This window comes from Canis lupus, chromosome 23, assembly GCF_011100685.1.
Source record: "Canis lupus familiaris isolate Mischka breed German Shepherd chromosome 23, alternate assembly UU_Cfam_GSD_1.0, whole genome shotgun sequence".
NCBI lineage: Eukaryota > Metazoa > Chordata > Mammalia > Carnivora > Canidae > Canis > Canis lupus.
The window spans coordinates 37,857,466-37,878,778 of NC_049244.1; the positions used below are offsets into that span (position 1 = coordinate 37,857,466).

Consider the following 21,313-nt stretch of genomic DNA (forward strand, 5'->3'; position numbering starts at 1 on the left):
GCGAGTGAGCCAGCCACAGGCAGTACTGGGATCCGTGTGTTTCAAGGCCCCGGGGCCGGAAGAGACTTGGCAGATAGAGTAAGCATAGGGAGGCCTGTGTGGTGAGCACAGAGTGGGATGGAAGGGAGCAGGCAAGTCTAGAGACAGTGAACAGGACCTGGGGACCACACCAGGCCTCACAAGCCAGTGAAGCGTCTGGATTTTGCACCGACTTCAGGGAAAGCCACTGAAGGGTTTTCAGCAGGGCTTGACTTGATATCGTTAATGTCCCATGTATCATATGAAGCATGGACTGTATAAGCAGTTCTCTTGAAAGCCACCAGCTGAACGGGACACGGTCAGTTCTCAAGCTGATTCCAGCCCACACTCCCTGAGCCCCACAATGTGCCAAGCACTGCACTTCATGCTGGGTGTGTTGTGTCATTCATTTCTCCCTGCCCGATTCCTGGCCTATCCAGAAAGAACCAGTGTAAACTGTGATTCCTTATCATAAGTAGTCCTCAGAAAGCTGGGGTGCAAAGGGAGCAGGGGGTGGAGAGGGAGGGTGCCGTGGGGAGGTGGGTTTATATAGTGTAATGCCAAAGCAGCAGTTGGTGGACCCGTCCTTGTGATTAGCTGGAAGGTCAGCCTTGTTCAGTACCCAGAATATCTGACAGTTCTTCCCTTGGCCTTTCCCAAGAGAAAACAGTCAACTGAGAGAAGCATGGGCCATTAAATCAGTTGGCCTTTTAAAGGCTCACAATAAAAGTATTTGGTTTTTGAAACCAACTCTTGATGATAAGCTCACCCCAAAATGAAAAGTTTCAGAGGACAAGAGCCCTGTGCTGGTCATCTTGGTAACTTGGCCCCCACAGCATTCAGATTAAAAATGCCTCCCACATTAGGGACTCTTAGTCTCAGTGAGCTTGGCTGAGATGAGAAACGAATACAGCACTGGAGGGCTTCAAAGATAAACACTTGAAGCCTGTTGGCCAGGTTTCTTAAGCAAGCAGGTATGTGGGCAAGCTCGATCCTGAGATGAACCCAAGGTACACGGGCTACCCTGAAATACTGTTGTGTTTGAAAAAGAAAGAGAGAAGCCAAGGACCTTTCCCCCCTTTCATCTTTCCAAACAAGCAGCCTGAAATATTTAACTGAGCACATTGCATCACTCATGAATCTGATAATACTCGTTCTTACAATCAATATGCACGCAACTACAAGTCTAGAGACCAAATGTTTACCTTTCAAAGTAATATATTCAAGTAAGGTTGTTAAAGCCAACCTCCCTCTGTCGAATACACCCTGGCAGCTTTCTGATGTCAGCCTTTCAAATGGCCTGATTTTCAGTTGAAAGAGCAAACTTGCCTTGCCTTATGATGCCTTCTTGAATCCAATAGTTTAAGTGCATTAAAAATCTGATAAATGCAGCTCTTCTCTACCCTTTTTGAACTACATTTAGAAATCAAGAGGATTTTCCTTTTCCCAGACACAGCCATACTCTATAAAAGGCTTCTGTTTTGTAATCTGTTTTTGAGATCCGATGCGTGTGTTTCTAACACCTTGTCACATGAGGTCTGACGTCGTCACCCACCATGACTATGAGAAAGTGCCCCGCAGAGATGTGTGTGGGATGGTGGAGCGGGATCACTGAACAGTGTCCTTCATCGGCACACTTTCTACAGGGACTCTCAGCCCCGGGCAGTAGCTTCCACTTCGATATGGGCCCCGTACTGCCCCAAAATGGACTGGGCCTTTGACTTTTGCAGGATTCCAGGTCGGTATCCTAATACAATGTGTTCTTTTTTTTAGTTGGGTTTTATTTCTAAGTTTCTTTTTATAGCAGAAGACGTGCAGTTGAGAGAAGCAAAAGTTGCCCTCTTGGTTCAGTTTTGTTGTTATGTACGTTAGGAATTAAGTGGCCAACTTGCTGCAAGAGGGCTCTTGGCCTTTGCCTCTGATCTGAAGATATAGAAAAATGGGCCTCAGTCTCACCCTGGAGAGTGGCTTTATTACTCAGGATAGTGTTACCTCACTCTCTGTCAGGTCTTAAAGATTTACTAATAAAAGCACACCACATTTTATTAGCAAGCCCTATAAAGTTCTACATGATAGATATGTTGTTGATTAATAACCTAGAGGTTTTCCAAGGTTTTTTTTTTTTTTTTTTTTTTTTTTTTTTTTTTTTGCACTGTGAGAGTTAAAGTTTATGTGGAAATGCTCATTTTAAGTTTTTTGACCTCTGTGTCTTTCAGTAAAATTGCCTGGACTAATTGGAAAGGGAAGATTTAACTAAGCTGGAAATACAGGGAATGAGTTGCTCAGTCACAGAATGAGTGAACCAGTACCTAAACGCGGTCTCCAGGATCTACTGGGGAATTTAATAGATGAGTGGATAGAATCGTATGGGCACACACAACACTGACCAAGCTAACCTTTGAGATTTGGAAGGCAGGACTGCAAGCAGTGCTAGATAGTTCAAACAGAAGAGAGGCGGCGGTCCTGCAGATCAAGGAACAGTTTTCACCTTAGTCTGTACAGTGTGTGTGTGTGGGGGGGGGGGGGGCACTGTCGGTCCCCCAGGTTTTCCAGCCATGCCTGAACTCCAGAGATGGTTAGCAACCACTTTAAGCTTGGGAGATTAAAGGTAGCTCTGGAATGTGTATCTGCGTGACTGTGGGTGTATCTGTGTTTCTCCATCCCTTGGTGTCTCCCTCTCCTGGGGATTTTTGCTTTGTATTTAACCACATTTTCATCCACTTTGTTCCTAGTTCTTTTAAACCTATGCCTGATTTCATTTATTGCAAAGATAATTTTTAAATAATTTCTTTAATAATCATTTTGAACAGGATGCCTGGGTGGCTCAGTCAGTTAAGCATCTGCCTTTGCCTCGGATCATGATCTCAGGGTCCTGGGATGGAGCCCTGGGTCAGGCTCCCTACTCAACAGGGAGTCTGCTTCTCCCTCTCCCTCTCTCTACCATTACTCCTGCTTCTGCTCTCTCTCTGCCAAATAAATAAACAGAATCTTTAAAAAAAATCATTTGAACATTTTCTTATAGGTTAGAGTAGCATTTCTCAAACTTTTTGGCCCCAGGACTCCCTTACGCCCTTATGAATCATTCAGGACCCAAAGAGCTTTTGTTTATCTGAGTTCTATATCTATCAATATGTGCCATATTCAAAATTTAAAAGGAGAACTTAAAAAATAATTAACTCATGAATAATGACTACAGTAAACCCAGTTACATGATAAAATAATGTATTTTATTTATTTTATTTTATTTTTAAAAGATTTTATTTATTTTGAGAGAGAATGGGCAGCAGAGGGGTAGAGAGGCAGAGGGGCAGAGGGAGAGGTGGACCCCCCACTGAGCAGGGAGCCTGACATGGGACTCGATCCCAGTACTCCGAGATCATAATCCTAGCCAAAGGCAGATGCTTAACCGACTGAGCCAGCCAGGAATGCCAACATATTTTATTTTAAAAAATAACTGTTTTCTAAGGCAAAAGATATAATGAAGAAGAATGGCAAATATATAATGTTTAGTCTGATAGAAAGGCAGCTGGATTTTCATATCAGTTGTTGAATTCAATGGCCAAGCATGTTGTTGTAGTTGATGTAAAGAAAACCTAGCCTCATACGAATAGATCGTTGGAAAGGGGAGAATTTTTCTAATAGCTTTTTCAATTAATTGTGGATATTCTTTGATACTACATCCAAACCTTGACAGGCAGGTAGTTTTTTAAAGGTTAGTTGCAACATGGAACTTGAAACTCTAAGTTTCCAAGTTCAACTATGGCAATGAACTTTCCATACTTGGTCACATTTAAATCTACTAATGTCTCTTTCACCTTTTAGCCCGTACATGTTTTTTTTTTTTTTTTTTTTGTAAAAATACCATTGGTTATATGGTTATATGGAAAATATTAGTTCACTAAACTATGCCTGTCTTCCAGACTCATTGCACGCTATCCAAAAATCACATTCGTTAACCTCATTAGAAAAATAATTATGTATTGAGAAGTGTAGAGCTCATCGTAGTAGATACCAAAGTTTATGTTAAATCCCAACTTTTCCGAAATTGTAATTTTTTTTTTTTAATTAATGAGAGACACACACAGAAAGAGGCAGAAATATAGGCGGAGGCAGAAGCAGGCTCCTTCCAGGGAGCCCAATACGGAATTCAGTCCCTAGACCGGAACCATGCCCTGAGCCAAAAGACACTCAACCACTGAGCCACCTAGCCATCCCTCAAAATTGTAATTTTCACCTGAAAGTTGAATTTTATTACTGGCAATAAAATGGCTGCTTCCTTGAGGGGCACCTAGGTGGCTCAGTCAGTCAAGTCAGGTCTTGATTTCAACTCAGATCATGATCTCAGGTTGGGCTGAAGCTCTGAGCAGGGAGTCTGCTCAAGATTCTCTCTCCTTCTCCCTTTGTCCTCCTCCCATGCTCATACTCTCTCTTTCTAAAATAAATAAATCTTTTTTTTTTTAAAGAAAGAAATGACAAGCATACTTAGTTCATTTTCAAGTAAATGTTTGCCCAGATACCCACATCTGAATAACCATAGTTTGTCAGTCATTTTTTCATGTAACAAATGGTGTTCCATGAAAAAAATTTGGCTAGTCCAACTCACAACTCAAAGAACCACCCACATGTTTTACCTTAAGGCAGTCATTGTTTTTTCAGTGTGCACTGCAAGTGTTTTGTGTGTACCTCCCATTTTGTCACACAGAATAGTAAAAAGCTGTATATTCAGTGGTCAAGATTTAATAAAATTAATAATTTTTACTTTTTCATCTGGGTGTTACTGGCTGATGCTTGCTACCACACCGACTCTTTGACCCATCATTGCTTTTGTACTGTTAATGCACATGTTCCACATGGTGGGTGGGGGGAGGCAAATGGCATCTTTGTGTTATTATGAAATAGTTTTGACATCATAAACCTGCTGAAAGGGTCTTGGGAGACTTGAGGTCCATGAAACACTTTGAGAACTGCCAGATTAGAAGGAAACTTAGGGGTAAGAAATGGACAGAAATTAATTTTTATTTTTCTAATAAAAGTAGAGAGTTAATTTTGCTCTCTGTAGAATAGAATTTGGATTCATCTGCTTCTCATCTTTAAAGTTTAAATCAGGAACTTTTCTAAGCACAATGTGTAAGCCATTTGCTGCTCGGGGTCTGAGGAGCCAGTTCCTTTTGCTGTCAACATCATCAATAATGTACTGTACCCTACAGGTGTCAGGAGAACAAAGATGAGTTAGATTGACCCTGCACTCAAGGAGCAGGGAGGGAAGGATATAAACATGAATAGATGTATAACACTACACATTATAATAAAGGTAGGAACCAAAAATCTAGAAATTCCAGAGGACAGACGCTGCCCAGATGGGCTCTTCCCTGAGATGAGTAAGTTTAAGGAATTGCCAAGCAGAGGAGCTAGAGGCTAGGAGAGAAGAAACTGAAGAGGAAATAATTTTTCTCATAGAGCTTTTATACAGATATAATTTGCAAATCTTCCAAAGTTAGGAAAAAGGTATCCATGCCTAGGGAGTATGGGTACTATGGGTGTTAATGGGTGCACTGGTCTGGGGGAGGGAGGCTAGGATGGAGAAGGCGGCTTCTGCTCTGTACCTTAATAGACTTCTGTACTGTTTGAATACTTTACCACGAGCATAGACTTATTTTTTTTAAGTTTATTTACTCATTTTAGAAAGAGCAGGAGCACAGGGAGAAGGGGCACAAGGAGAGGGAGGGAGAAACCCAAACAGACTCTGCACTGAGCACAGAGCCTGACTCAGGCTCAATCTCATGACCCCAATTAGGACCTGAGCCAGAACCAAGAGTTGGACGCTTACCCAGTTGACTGTACCACCCGGGCAGCCCTATTTTTTTTTTTTTTAAAGCTAGTTCATTCTACAAGCAGTGAAGAAAAGGTAATTTAATCATCAAAAGTATCTTATTTAAGATACATCTTTGTTGGGACACCTGGGTGGCTCAGTGGTTGAGCATCTGCCTTTGGCAAGGGCGTGATCCTGGGATCGAGTCCCGCATCAGGCTCCTCGCAGGGATCCTGCTTCTCCCTCTGCCTGTGTCTCTGCCTCTCTCTCTGTCTCTCATGAATAAATAAATAAGATCTTTAAATTAAAAAAAAAGATATATCTTTGCATTATATGTATGTGTATTTATTAGAGAAGGTTGGAATATGGCAGGAGACAAAAGCAGCAGAAGATCCTAAATATGTGAATTAACTAGAATTTCCCAATGGCATTTATATAAAGTATAAATACAAAGTCTGTTTATTGAGACACCTGAGTGGTTCAGTGGTTGAGTATCTGCCTTTGGCTCAGGTCATGATCCCTGGAGTCCTGGGATGGAGTCCTGCATTGGACTCCCTGCAGGGAGCCTGCTTCTCCTTCTGCCTATGTCTCTGCCTCTCTGTGTCTCTCATGAATAAATAAACAAAATCTTTAAAACAAAAAAACAAAAGTATGTTTATCCTATATTTATAAAATTCTTAAAAGCATTTTACATACTTTTAAGTACATTTTATGTAAATATACACATATGTACTTACAACTATAATATAGAATTTTATATTCATATAGAGGTTTTTATTTTTTCATATATATATGCTTATATACAAATGTACACTTACATGTATGTGTATAAGTATAAATAGAGGATGATTCGCCCTTATTTCCCCAGGATTGAACCAATATATACCAGTGTCTCTGGCATAGTTGTTAGTTTTACCCCTTTTCTCTCTCAAGTGTCTTTTTTTAGATGCTGAATTATATGTTTGCCCTATCTTTATATATACCTATATATTTATAAATAAGTGTATGACTACATAAACATTTTTACATAGTATATATTTATAAAGTCACACATTTATTTGTACATACGTTTGAATAGATTGCATATGTGTATTTAGAAGATATATGTTAAAGGCTTTTATAGCTTAAATACAAACTCAAGAAAATAGTAACAAGTCACATGACTACTGTTAGTTATCTTTTTTTTTAAAGATTTATTTATTTATTTATTCGGAGAGAACAAGAGAGAGGCAGAGACACAGGCAGAGGGAGAAGCAGGCTCCATGCAGGAGGCCCGACATGGGACTCGATCCCCGGTCCCCGGTCCCCAGGATCACACCCCGGGCTGCAGGCGGCGCTAAACCGCTGCGCCACCCGGGCTGCCCTACTGTTAGTTATCTAATGACAAATTATTTAAAAGAAATGTAGGCCTACATTAAATTAAAAAAAGAAATGTAGGCCCACCAGAGTTTTTGCCTCTACATTTTTATTAGCCTTTTTCATGCTTATCTACTCCATCTTGGTTAATACTACTGAGAATAGTGAGTTTATTGTGTGAAACTTGCTTTTTAGGAAACATTTTAGAAAGTTACATGTAAATTAAAAGTCATCTTCCCATCTTCTATTTATTTTTCTGAGGTCTTTCGTGGGCTTTCCATTGGCAGGAACTCCTAAGGCTTCAATATTAAGTTACTCTCTGTAAAGAAATATAGTAGAGGAGATCACTTCAACTTTTTAAAGTCAAGAATACTATTTTTGCTGAGGATGACTGCCCCCCCCCCAAAAAAACCCATAAAAGGTCATTTATTAGTCTTAATTTTAATCATGGGGATATCTTTAAAGTAAGTATATCTGATAAGATTTGTGAGTCTAATGTTATTTCACATAATTTACTTATCAGTCTCAACAAAGGAAAGCAGCTAAAGGGGCCAGGCTGGTCATGTTACAGAGAGAGCCACTTGGTGGGAAGTGGCTGGGCTAGCAGTTTGTGTGTACAGGTGACTACGATGAGGGGACACAGCTACTAGGCGCCCTGTCCTTCTTGCCAGGCAGGCAACAACTACTGTTGCCCCCTCTTCATATTGTTCAAGAAAAGGTGTATGATTTATATGTTAAATCTTACTCTTTTCAACATCAGCCCAGTTTTTCAAAAACACAGTTCCAAAGACCAGGTTGGTCAGACGAAACCTGCAGGAACCAGACTTGCCTGTGGTCCTCTGGTCTACAGACTTCAGACTCATTTCGTTATTGCCCTTTGAACATGTAGAATGTGGGTTTTAGCTGCAGCAGCTTCTGAGATGGTCAGGTGACTATGGTTGGGAGGTAGGTCAGGTGGAAGGCACTGGTAAGCTCGAAAGGGTGGTGCCAGAGTCTTAAAGACATTCAGGTACATCTTCAGCAGCTTTCATTGCTTTTTCCAGTTTGCATTTGCAGATTTGGGTTTTTTGTTTTAAACTCTTACATTGACTCCTGGATTATAAACTTGAGGGCATGAAACTCTGTGCCTGTCTCTGAGTGAAATTCTCTTTCCCCTTTGTTTGTATCTGCAGAGCTAAATTCTACCCTCAAGATGCAGTAAATGGCGCTTCCTCCTGCAAGGCTTTGTCGAGCTTCTCCCTATGCCTTCCCTCGCCCCCCATTCCCATGATGCTCCCCAGAACTCCCACCGTCTTCTCCATCTTCTTCGGGCCTGCCTGCCTGTGTGATCCTGCACATTCATTCTGTCTTTGTCATTCAGTGTTTCATAAACACATCTTATTTCCCTTGCTACACCACAAACCTTTGAAGGCATGGGGTTTATTGTTAGCATGGAGTTTTATTGTCAGCCCCCCAGGCCTGGTTTTAGCTAGTTGATAAAAAAATACTTGGGGTGCCTGGACAGCTTGGCTGGTCGGTTAAGTGTCTGACTTCTGATCTCAGCTCAGGTCTTGATATCAGGGTCAGTAATTTAAGCCCTGTGTTGGGCTCCACACCCAAAAACCAAAAGCAACTTGAAGAGCCTCTGAAACAAGGTGGGAAAGAGGCTCGTCAATGTTTACATGTTGTGTCTTTTTAATTTGGTATGTGAATATATTCTTTGTTCACTAAATAAATATAAAAATGCATACAGATTCCAGGATCTTGCCTCAGCTATTCTACACCAGAATTTCTGTGGGAGCAGGGAAGGGGGATATCTACAAATCTGTACTATTTTAAAGCTTCCCAGGTGATTTTGATGCATAGCCAGGTTTGGGAAACTACTGTCCCAATGCATATAGTAGATATTCAGTAAGCATCCATTTAAAGGAAGAATGAACTCTTGTCTACTTATAACATTTAGCCTGATCCCTGTACTTAACAGTTATTCCATAAATATTGGTAGAGGGAATGAAAATCTATTTTAAGTTCAGATACCACCCCCATCCCACTTTCTTAGGTGGAGTGGGGCTGTCCATATGCCCCCACTTCTCAGTCCATTTGGGTGGATGGGCAACTTCTCTGCTGGACCACAGATGTACCACAGATGGCCAAACTACTGGTCTTTTACAGCCAGCTTGCCCCTCCCTCTGATCCTTTCAACACACTGCAGCCTGAGTGATTGGGTGTTTGTTTGTTTGTTTTCAACTGAAATCTGGTTATGACTTTCAGTGGTTCCCTCTTAACCTGCAATATTAAATTTACTGTTAGGAGTACTTTAGGGCCTTTATTTTTTTTTTTTTTTTTTTTTTTTTTTTTTTTTTTTTTTTTACTTTAGGGCCTTTATGATCTGGTCTGACCCTTCCTTTCTTCGCCCAAGTCATTCAGTAGAAAGAGTGTTGAGGCCTGCCATGTGCCTGGCACTGCTGAGGACACTAGGGACACAGCAGTGTGCACACCCTCTCCTACCATCACACAGACCCACTTATCAGTCCCTGAGTGCAGTACACCCACCTTTTTAAACATTTTTTGTTTGTTTTGCCCATGGTGCTCCTTCTGCTTAGAATGCCTTTCCCAGGGATGCCTGGGTGACATTGAGCATCTGCCTTTGGCTCAGGGCGTGATCCTGGAGTCCTGGGATCGAGTCCCACATCAGGCTCCCTGCATGGAGCCTGCTTCTCCCTCTGCCTATGTCTCTGCCTCTCTCTCTGTGTCTCTCATGAATAAATAAATAAAATCTTAAAAAAAAAAAAAAAAGAATGCCTTTCCCATATCCATGTTTTACTTATTGATTGATCAGGGCCTCTATAAATAATAAGTTGGCGTTTCATCCTTTAACACTTTGTACATACTTTTTTAACATAAGGCCTGTCATCCTGGATTCCAATTATTAGTCGACAGTTCTCTTTCTTCCCCTACACTCTAAGCCCCTTGAGGACAAACAGGTGCCTCACATTCTTCAGTATCTTCTGCTCTGAGCCCTGTGACCATGTTAGGCATTAACATATGTGTTGGGTAAAAATGACACAAGAATGAAGTTCTTATTTATGTGCCAAGAAGGCAAATCGAAGTACTGTATAGTAACTATGATTTTAAAAGTATTTGTGTGGCAGAAATCATAGTTACTATGATTTTATTTTTTTTTTAATTTTTATTTATTTATGATAGTCACAGAGAGAGAGAGGCAGAGACACAAGCAGAGGGAGAAGCAGGCTCCATGCACCGGGAGCCCGACGTGGGATTCGATCCGGGTCTCCAGGATTGCGCCCTGGGCCAAAGGCAGACGCCAAACCGCTGCGCCACCCAGGGATCCCTAGTTACTATGATTTTAAAAGTATTTCTGCCACACAATGGTAGATAGTCCCCCTTTTGAACAAGTCATACTTGGATATTCTGAAATTAGGAGGTTGTATTAATGATATATATAATGATACTTTCTATTATATGTTGTTATTCTAACTGTATGATTAAGATATTCTTAAATGTTAACAGCCTTTTACTAACCACCTTAACTGAACAATCTAAGAGAAGAATCATAAAATCCTATAGAAGTAAATGGGGCTTATCATTTAATACCTTGGGAGTATTAGCTTGATGTGAAATACCGTATTCCCCAGGTGGAAGTGAGGCCTACTGGGAGTTTCAGAGTGCTGTGGGGTGTTTTGGAAGAAGCAGTAGTTTTGATGTGGAAGGACAAAATAGATGTCAGCATGGAACTAAACCAAGATGGAAACCAGCTTTTAAAACCATGGTATGTGCTTTACCAAATCTGAGACTACCCAGTCAGGCTGGATAAAGAAATAATGTATGGTTATTGGAAAAGCCAAAAAGGATGAGAATAAATTAAGTCGGGAGAGAAAGTAGGGATTCTATAGAGGCCCACAGCAGAGACCCCAAGGGAGGCAAAAGAATCATCAGCAAAATATGTTGTTGATCTATAACCAATGAAGGACAGATTCCGTCTGTTCAGAGGTGGCCCCCTCTCCTCAGGGCCATACAAGAAGCCATGGATTCTGGTTCATTTAATTCCATTTTTATTCATAGACATAATCCCTTACACTTCTAGAAAAGATTCATGGACAGTTAAAATTAAAGGCAGAGTTAACAAGAGTAGAAAAACTAACATTAAATAAAGGAAATGAGACAATAGTTACACCAGAAACCCAAGCTAACAATGTAGCCATTGTTATAACAGGTGACAATGACAGTTAGTTGTAAGCTTCCTTGTCTTGGGAATAGAAGAATTTGTTAGTAGTGATGTACTTTTTCCTATGGCTAGATGAGATCAAAGAATCAAATCAATCAAATGGATCCTAAAGTACAAAGGACACTAAATAACATAATGGGCACAACTTATAATAGCTTTTAAAAAGGGTAAAAAATTCATTTTGTGGCCATCTGGTCTCTCCATAACTGAATGAATGCCATGAGTTAAATGTGGTACTCCAATGCTAGGAAGAACTTGCCACTGGAAGCTAAAGAGATCTCTTCAAGCTCTGCTGCTTTCTGGACATCACTTGATAAAAGATAGAGAAGCTGGATGATAGTTGCTTAGTATGGCCTTTAGACCAGAGGGGTTTTTTTTATTTTAACTGCAGGAGTGATCTGTATAGTGAATTTGTGAGTTGCCATTAGCATTTTTTAAATGAAAGAAAATAGAATAGAACAGAACAGAATACATTGCATGAAGTAAGGTTAAGTTTTCATTTTTGTGTCTTGGATCCCTATGTACCATGTATTTCTTATGTAATATTCTATCCCTCACTATAATATTAGTTGGTAGGCCCATCCATATTGTTTCAATGGCAACATTCTTTTTTATGTGTAATATTCCTGTGTGTGTGTGTGTGTAACATACCTATTTTATCCATTCATCTATCAGTGGATATGTGGGCTGCTTCCATACCTTGGCTATTGTAAATAATGCTGCCATAAACATAGGGGTGCATAGATCTTTTCAAAAGAGTGTTTTCGTTTTCTTTGGGTTAATACCCAATAGTGGAATTACTGGTGCTGGGACAACTGGACAGCTGCATGCAAAAGAATGAAACCAGACCACTTTCTTACACCAGATACAAAAAATATGCTCAAGGGCCTGGGTGACTAAGTGATTGAGTTTCTGCCTTTGGCTCAGGTCATGATCCCCTGGGTCCTGGGATAGAGTCCCACATCAGGTTCACTGCAGGGAGCCTGCTTCTCCCTCTGCCTGTGTCTCTGCCTCTCTTTCTGTATCTCTCATGAATAAATAAAATCTTTAAAAATAAATATATAAATAAACAAATCGATCAAACTTAAACTGGATTAAAGATCTAAATGTGAGACCTGAAACCATAAAAATCCTAGAAGAGATCATAGGCAGTAATTTCTTTGACCTCAGCAATAGAAGCATTTTTCTAGATTTGTCTCCTCAGGCAAGGGAAATAAAAGCAAAAATCAAGTATTGAGACTACATGAAACTAAAAAGATTTTTGCACAATGGAAACCATCAACAAAATGATAACCTACCAAATGGAAGAAGATACTTGGAAATGATAGTTTGGTGAGGAGTTAATATCCAAAACATATAAAGAATTTGTACAACTCAACATCCCAGAGCCACAAATAACCCAATTAACAAATGGGCAGAGGACCTGAATAGACATTTTTCCAAAGAAGGCATACAGATAGCCAACAGACATATGAAAAGATGCTCAGCATCTCTCATCAACAGGGAAATGCAAGTGAAAACCACAATGAGATACCACCTCACACCTGCTAGAATTACTAAAATCAAAAAGAGATGACAAGTGTTGATAAAGGGTTGGAGAAAAGGGAACCCTTGTGCACTGTTGGTGGGAGTGTAAATTGGTGACAGCTACAACGAAAAGCAGTATGGAGATTCCTCAAGAAATTAGAAATAGAACTACTATGAGATCCAGCAATCTCACTTGTGGGTATGTATCCGAAGGCATTGAATCAGGATCTTGTAGAGATGTCTGCAAATCAAAACCAGAAGGAGATCACACTAGACTTAGATACATACTTTGGTGGTTCTGTGTGTTGTTTCTATTTGTGTGCCCTCAGTACCTCAGAGTTCTTTTCTGAAATCTTAATGTACTTTGGTTATACTGAAAGGGAAATCAGAGAATGAGGTAAGAGAGGTAAGGGCCAGTAGCGCAGGGAGGCAGAGCACCCCTGGTGGTCAGACTTGGTTATGCAGAATGAGGCTTTCCATGGGGAGACCTTTCAGAGCCACGAAGTAGGAATGGTTTCTCCAGTTCTTGCTTCTTCTCTGAGCAGCAGTACCTTTCTATACAGGTTCTGCTTGCTTAGGGAAAGATTTTTTTTAAAAAATCATCTTCCTGATTTATAAATGATATTTGGATCAGATCATCAGGATCATCTGTGAAACAGGAGGTCGTGGCAGGACCACAGCATTGCTCATCTCTAGGAGTTCATGCAGCAGCCTTGATTGACGATGAGACCCTTAAGGTTTGTGGAGAAAACCCTCCTCCTCCCAAATTTGGACATGTATATATAGCTACGGTCTTGGAGAAAGAGTTCTGGGAGGACTTCCAACTATAACAACTATTAGCGATGGTATGAGAAACAGGCTGGGGCGAGATCAAGATTTAGCTTCTAATATTGACTCCAAGTCTTACAAGTAACAGCAGAGTGAGATAAAAACCTGTATTTTCATACCAAAAAAAAAAAAAAAAAGTGTTTCAAAAGCACTGAAAATTGTCTAGAAGTAAAGAAGCTACTTGTTGGGGTGCCTGGTAGGCTCACTCAATAGAGCATGCAACTCTTGATCTCAGGGACATGGGTTCAAGCCCCATGTTGGGCATAGAGCTTACTTTAAAAAAAAAAAAGAAAGAAAGAAAGAGAAAGAAAGAAAGAAAGAAAGAAAGAAAGAAAGAAAGAAAGAAAGAAAGAAAGAAAGAAAGAAAGAAAAAGAAACTACTTGTAGAAGGGTTTCTGATCATATCTCTCCTCTTATTTCAGATGACAGTCATGTCCCTTTCCAGGGACCTCAAGGACGACTTGCACAGTGACACAGTGCTCTCCATCTTAAATGAGCAGCGCATTCGGGGCATTTTATGTGATGTCACCATTATTGTGGAAGACACCAAATTTAAAGCCCACAGCAATGTCCTAGCTGCTTCAAGCCTTTATTTCAAAAATATCTTTTGGAGCCATACAATCTGTATCTCCAGCCATGTCCTGGAACTGGATGATCTCAAAGCTGAAGTGTTTACAGAAATTCTTAATTATATCTACAGCTCCACAGTTGTCGTCAAGAGACAGGAAACAGTCACCGATCTTGCAGCTGCAGGAAAGAAGCTGGGAATATCCTTCTTGGAGGATCTTACTGATCGCAACTTCTCAAATTCCCCTGGTCCCTATGTATTTTGCATTACTGAAAAAGGAGTGGTTAAAGAAGAAAAAAATGAAAAAAGGCATGAAGAACCTGCAATCACCAATGGGCCAAGGATCACAAATGCATTTTCCATCATCGAAACAGAAAATAGTAATAACATGTTTTCTCCACTGGACTTGAGGGCGAGCTTTAAAAAGGTCTCCGACTCCATGAGAAGCACTAGCCTTTGCCTGGAGAGGACTGACGTGTGCCACGAGGCGGAACCCGTCCGCACCCTAGCTGAGCACTCGTACGCCGTTTCTTCTGTGGCCGAGGCCTACAGAAATCCGCCTGTACGTGAGCATGACAGCAGTTCCCCTGCTAAGACAGGTAAAGAAAATGGTGAAGCTCTTGCAGGAAAGCCGAAAACATGCCGGAAGCCAAAGACAGTCTCCATACCCCAGGATTCTGAGTCAGCTGCAGAAAACACACCACCCCCTCCAGTAGCCAGCTTAGAGGTTAATCAAGAAAGAAGTCCACAGCCAGCTGCAATTCTTCCTCCTTCCAAATCTAACAACGAAGGAGATGGCCGTTTTTCCAAGGAAGATGAAAATAAGTCCTCTGACATGCCTGGGCCACCGGCTGTGGAGGTCCCACCTCTCGTTTACAATTGCAGCTGTTGTTCCAAATCCTTTGACAGTAGCACTTTGCTCAGTGCCCACATGCAGCTTCACAAGCCGACCCAGGAGCCGTTAGTGTGCAAATACTGCAACAAGCAGTTCAGCACTCTAAACAGACTGGATCGGCACGAGCAGATTTGTATGAGGTCAAGCCACATGCCGGTTCCTGGGGGAAATCAACGCTTTCTAGAAAACTATCCTACCATTGGACAGAATGGAAGTTCATTCACAGGTCCAGAACCCCTATTATCTGAAAATAGGATTGGTGAATTTTCCGGTCCCGGAAGTACCTTGCCAGAGACGGACCACATGGTTAAATTTGTTAACGGGCAAATGCTCTACAGTTGTGTCGTATGCAAACGTAGTTATGTGACTTTATCCAGCCTCCGAAGACATGCAAACGTTCACTCCTGGAGAAGAACATATCCTTGTCATTATTGCAACAAAGTATTTGCATTGGCGGAGTACAGGACAAGACATGAAATTTGGCACACGGGAGAAAGGCGCTATCAGTGCATTTTCTGCCTTGAAACTTTCATGACCTACTATATTCTCAAAAACCATCAGAAGTCTTTCCATGCCATAGATCACAGACTTTCCATAAGTAAAAAAACAGCAAATGGAGGCCTGAAGCCTAGTGTCTATCCATATAAACTTTATAGGCTACTGCCTATGAAATGCAAGAGGGCTCCTTATAAAAGCTACCGAAACTCTTCCTATGAAAATGCCCGGGAAAACAGTCAGATGAATGAGTCTGCACCTGGTCCCTATGTGATTCAGAACACACACAGCTCTGAGTTACCGACCTTGAGTTTCCAAGACCGCATCAACACCTTGACCCACGGTCCGGCCGTCCCCTTGGAAACATCTGTACGTCAGGAGGTCCCAGCTTCTGCCAACGCACAGAACACAGAGGGGACCAAATGGGGAGAGGAGGCACTGAAAGTTGATCTGGACAATAACTTTTATTCCACGGAGGTGTCCGTTTCTTCCACTGAAAACGCGGTGAGCTCCAACCTCCCGGTAGGGGACGGGCCTGTTTCATCTCTGAGTAACGGCAGTGAGAACGCGGCCTCCGTGATCAGCTACAGCGGCTCGGCTCCGTCGGTCATCGTGCACAGTAGCCAGTTCTCATCAGTGATCATGCACAGCAACGCCGTTGCTGCCATGAGCAGCAGCAGCCACAGAGCCCCCGCGGACCCGGCTGCCAGTCAGGCCCTGAAGGATGACCGCAGACTCGAGCCCGATAAAGCCAGCAGAGCTGTCAGCCGACCCAAAAGCGTTAAGGAGAAAAAGAAAACCGTGCCGTGTAACAAGGCAGAAGTAGCCGAGGAGCCAAAGTACAGTGCTGATCCCGGAGGGTCGTTGAGCAAAACCACAAGCATGAAAGAAACCAGTAAAATTGAGACCTACATTGCAAAGCCCGCTCTGCCTGGAACCTCCACGAATAGCAACGTCGCGCCCCTCTGCCAAATAACCGTGAAAATCGGCAACGAAGCCATCGTAAAAAGGCATATCCTGGGATCTAAGCTATTCTACAAAAGAGGAAGAAGACCCAAGTATCAGATGGAGGAGGAGGCTTTGCCCCAAGAGAGCGACCCAGAAACCAACAGAGACAGCCCACTTGGGCTCTGCCAATCCGAGTGTGTGGAAATGAATGAAATGTTCGATGATGCCAGTGACCAGGATTCCACGGACAAGCCGTGGCGTCCTTACTACAACTACAAACCCAAAAAGAAGTCCAGACAGCTGAGAAAAATGAGGAAAGTCAACTGGAAGAAGGAACACGAGAACAGGAGCCCAAGCACTCAGTGCAGATACCCGGCAGAACCGGACCGTGCCGTGGCCAAGGCCCCGCAGGAGAAGGCCTTTGAGGAAGAAGAAAACAAGGAGATGCCCAAGTTGCAGTGTGAACTCTGTGATGGGGACAAAACCTCGGGGGCTGGCAGCCAAGGAAGGCCCCACCGGCACCTCACCGCCAGGCCTTACGCCTGCGAGCTCTGCGCCAAGCAGTTCCAGAGCCCTTCCACCCTCAAGATGCACATGAGGTGCCACACTGGGGAGAAGCCCTACCCGTGCAAAACCTGTGGGCGGCGCTTTTCGGTGCAGGGCAACTTGCAGAAACACGAACGCATCCACCTGGGTGTGAAGGAGTTCATCTGTCAGTACTGCAACAAGGCGTTCACCTTGAACGAGACCCTCAAAATCCACGAGAGGATCCACACCGGCGAAAAGCGTTACCACTGTCAGTTCTGCTTTCAGAGTTTTTTGTACCTTTCCACAAAAAGGAATCATGAGCAGAGGCACATTTGGGAGCATGATGGGAAGGGCTACGCCTGCTTCCAGTGCCCCAAAATTTGCAAAACAGCCGCTGCCCTTGGAATGCACCAGAAGAAACACTTGTTCAAAAGTCCAAGTCAGCGGGAGAAAGTAGAAGGTGACATGTGCCAGGAAAACTCAAACCCCCTGGAGAACGCACATGTCAATGACTCAGAAGACAGTGACCAAAAGGATAACATACAAACCATTGTTGAAAATGTCCTTTGAGTGGCGATACATAGAAAAATCTTCAAAAATATAAGTTGGCCGGTTTGTTGTTTTGGTTTTGTTTTTTTGTTTTTGTTTTTTAGTTAGCTGTTTTCTCTTGTTGTTGTTTTTAAGTTAGTTTTGTTCACACAGCATTGATGAAGGAGTGAAATGTAAAAGAAAATCTCTTTTGTGAAAATTCCAGAAAAAGGATCCTAGTATCTACTTTGGGTTTTAGCATTAACTTCATGCAAAGTGCACAAAAATGAAATAGCTGAATCCTCCAGTATCCCAAGTATCTTGTGGAAGTTTATGAAGTTCTTAGCTGTGGTATTTCTGCCAGTGGGAAAAAAAAAAGAGTCGAACGTTAGCCTAATTTAAAACTTTCTAGTAAGTGCTGATAGGAACTGGCTGCTGAGCTGTCTTTAGTCACTGGAGAAAACGAGGGTCAGATATCATGAAAACATCATCTTCGTAAATATGTTAGAGGGTAAATGAGCTCTGACGGTCATTTTTCCCATCCAGCTTCTGCACTATTAAAGATTGTTTAAATTAGTGGATATATATGAGATATTTAATATTATAGCTGAAAATATGTGTGAAATTGAGTAACCTAAGTAGGACATTCATTATCTAGAACTACTTTTTCTGCAACACAAACCTTGTAAAATACATATATAAACCACTATGACTTTTAACTGTCCACGTCCCCTGTAGAGAATTATAATTGATGAGCAATAGATCTGCAAATAGTGAGGACTGATGGAAAAATCAGTAGAAAGCATCTTGAATCTGGTTTAAGAGCATGTTGTGTGCTTTTAGATGGAATGCTGTTCCCTTGAAGTTATGGCTGAGCTATACTAGAACTGGTCTACTCCAGTCACAGAAAACATAGGTCATGCCTTATCTATGGGGGAGAGCCCTCCCAGAACTTTCCTGTGATGACCTGTGCTGTATATTACTTTGCAGTGGCCTCACCTCAGATAACAAAGAAGGGTCAAATTCTTCTGAAACTCCCTGCAGTCTTCCATCCATCACAAGGCCATGGATGTGGAAGTCTGTTTCGGACAGACTTAGTCAGCCTCAAGGGTTTAAGTAAAACCTGACAACTCCCAATTCCACGGAAGGAGTGTCTAGGAAATTTAGTGCAAGCATGCGTATGGTGGTGAATTCCCAGCCACTTGAAAGTGACAGCCTAATCCCTGTAATCATTAGCCTTCTTGGAGATTATGCAGCCCACAAGTGTACACTAGTATAAACCAAAAGGACATCAGAAAGACACCTCCCACCTCACCCATTAATAACTTGAGTGGGCAAGAGGAAGTAGTGACCTTCCTTGCCTCCAGTGGTAGCTTTGTTTTTGGGGGGGGTGGGGTGGGGAGATGGAATGTGGAGTGATAAGATTCCATCATTTATAGGACCCAGATACATCTCCCCAAAGCCAGACGCCTCGTCTTCATGTTTGCAGACATCTAGCTCCCTTGCTAAAAACCCACTTAAGTTTTTTCATGTTTTCTTTTTACGCTGACCCACACCATCAAGCATTGGCCTCAAAGTCCAATTGCCCAGTAGGACATTCCATCACGTGGACTAGGTTCTGGGAAACTGGAACTCATCATTCTTACGTTTAAACTGCCAGGATAGGAGGGAGAGAGAAAACATTCCTACCCTTTGATCAGCAGTGTGAGCAGAATCTGGAACCTGGTTTAAGGGTGACCTACAGCCACTCCTGTTCATGGGATTTGATAGATGGAAGCCCAAGGTTACCCAAGGTTGCAAGGTCACCATTATGAAGAAGTAGTTCAAAGGACTCCAGTTCCTCTCTCCAAGTATTGTGATATCTCCATGAAGAAGACTTCATGTGGATTTGGGTGGGCAAGAAGGCATTTAAACACCCAGAGAAGGACATGATCAAAGCTGACCTTTTTATACAGTAGTATTTTGCTGTTAAGTAACCCCAGTACTGCATCTGCATCTAGCTTTCGTTCATCTACTTTCACTTACATACAGTATTATATAATCGAGGAAAATGGGAAAACGCAAACAAATCCAACCTTACTTTATACGTTGTATATATGTATACCTGCCCTGCTCACCTGGGTTCTTGTTAAAAAAAAAGAGATAGTCACAAAGGGCTTATGAAAATCCTTTCTGAATTGATAATTACAATATTGAATAGGCAATTCTGTGATCTACTAATCTGTCTTCTTTCAATTAGGATCGTTAATCAGAGAGAATTACTGTGTATTTCAGTCATTTTGATTTGAGGTAACTCTATAAAACGATCACCCGTAGTGACGTCTCCCAGCCCTCACATGTGGGAATTTTTTAAGTGGACTTGTATGCTGATGATTCTAGACCAAAGTAAATATGGCAGAATATTTATACATGAAAAAATAATTTTGCAGATATTTTCTATAATTGTATTATCCGTTTAAAATGTTGATAGCTTGTGTTAGTTTCAGGGAGGGGTGTATATTTTGATAAAAAAATACTTGACTTTGTAACTGTATATTCTATACAATTTATAGCAGAGCCGTTTTAAGACAGCCTCATCACCTTTTTCTGTTCATTGTGAAGACTTTACCATGAGTGACGTTGAAGTTTGCGTTGAGTACTTAACGACCAACTAGAACCACAGTAGGTGTGCGCAGTGAACATACTATATGCCGTACAAGGTACATTGTAATTTGCCGTTCTAGCATCTGTATTTCGGTTAGAAGATATTATTAAATGCAGATGTTAAGGGTTGGAAAAGCCTAATTTTATTTTTAGAAATAACGAATACAAATTTGGTTTTGCTTGATTAAAATAGCTTATTCCTATGTTAAGTCTCTTACATGTTTCACTGTTAATTCCCGTGTGCAGCCAAGCAGCAGTCTCCTCTTTGTGGGTCACAGCCTTATTCCACAGGTTCTATTTGCTTCATATATTTCCGTTTCCTGACTTGGTTACCTTCCGTGATACCTACTTACATGCTTAGGACTCAAACAAAATACACGTTTAAAAAAAAACAAAGCAGAATGAGAGAGGTGGGTAAGTCTCCTTGTCATGTAGTGCTTAGGATAGGCCTGACCTTGTCGTGATGAACCAGAGAACCCTGGAAGTGGCATCATTCTTCCCGTGGGCCGTTTCATTTAGGTCTTTCCTGACGCCCCTGCAAGTCGACTTCATCATCCACACTTGATAGTGACTTTGAGAAGATCCCACAGCCAGAGTCAGGATTCTCACCCAGGGCTTCCTGACTTCAAAGCCCATGTTTTTGTTTCTTCTCAACACCTTAGAGGGGCGCCTGGGTGGCTCAGTGGTTGAGCATCTGTCTTGGGCCCAGGGAGTGATCCTGGAGTCCCAGGATCGAGTCCCACATCGGGCTCCCTGCATGGAACCTGCTTCTCCCTCTGCCTGTGTCTCTGCCTCTCTCTGTGTGAATAAATAAAATCTTTAAAACAAAACAAAACACCTTAGAGAAAAATGCTTAATGTAAACCAAGCAGAGAGTGAGGAAGAGAGGCACGAGGTGAGGAATGAACGCCACTTGAGGAGGACAGCCGTTGCAGTGATGGCTTTC

At 41.9% G+C, this 21,313-nt stretch overlaps 1 protein-coding gene across 14 annotated transcripts in view; it reads left to right on the top strand.

Moving 5' to 3' along the window:
* The window catches only part of ZBTB38 (zinc finger and BTB domain containing 38), a 133,274-nt gene extending 112,697 nt beyond the window's left edge, over positions 1-20,577 (top strand). For 6 of the 14 annotated variants that reach the window (XM_038571083.1, XM_038571079.1, XM_038571078.1 and 3 more), the window contains one exon: positions 14,186-20,577. In XM_038571083.1, coding sequence (XP_038427011.1) covers positions 14,186-17,767 — 3,582 coding nt within the window. In that variant the 3' untranslated portion in view covers positions 17,768-20,577. Of the gene's footprint in view, positions 1-1,517; positions 1,757-8,355; positions 8,917-10,818; positions 10,953-14,185 lie in introns of those variants that run through there. The other 8 variants (XR_005377090.1, XR_005377089.1, XR_005377093.1 and 5 more) reach the window with 4 other exon arrangements.
* The last annotated feature ends 736 nt before the right edge of the window (positions 20,578-21,313 follow it).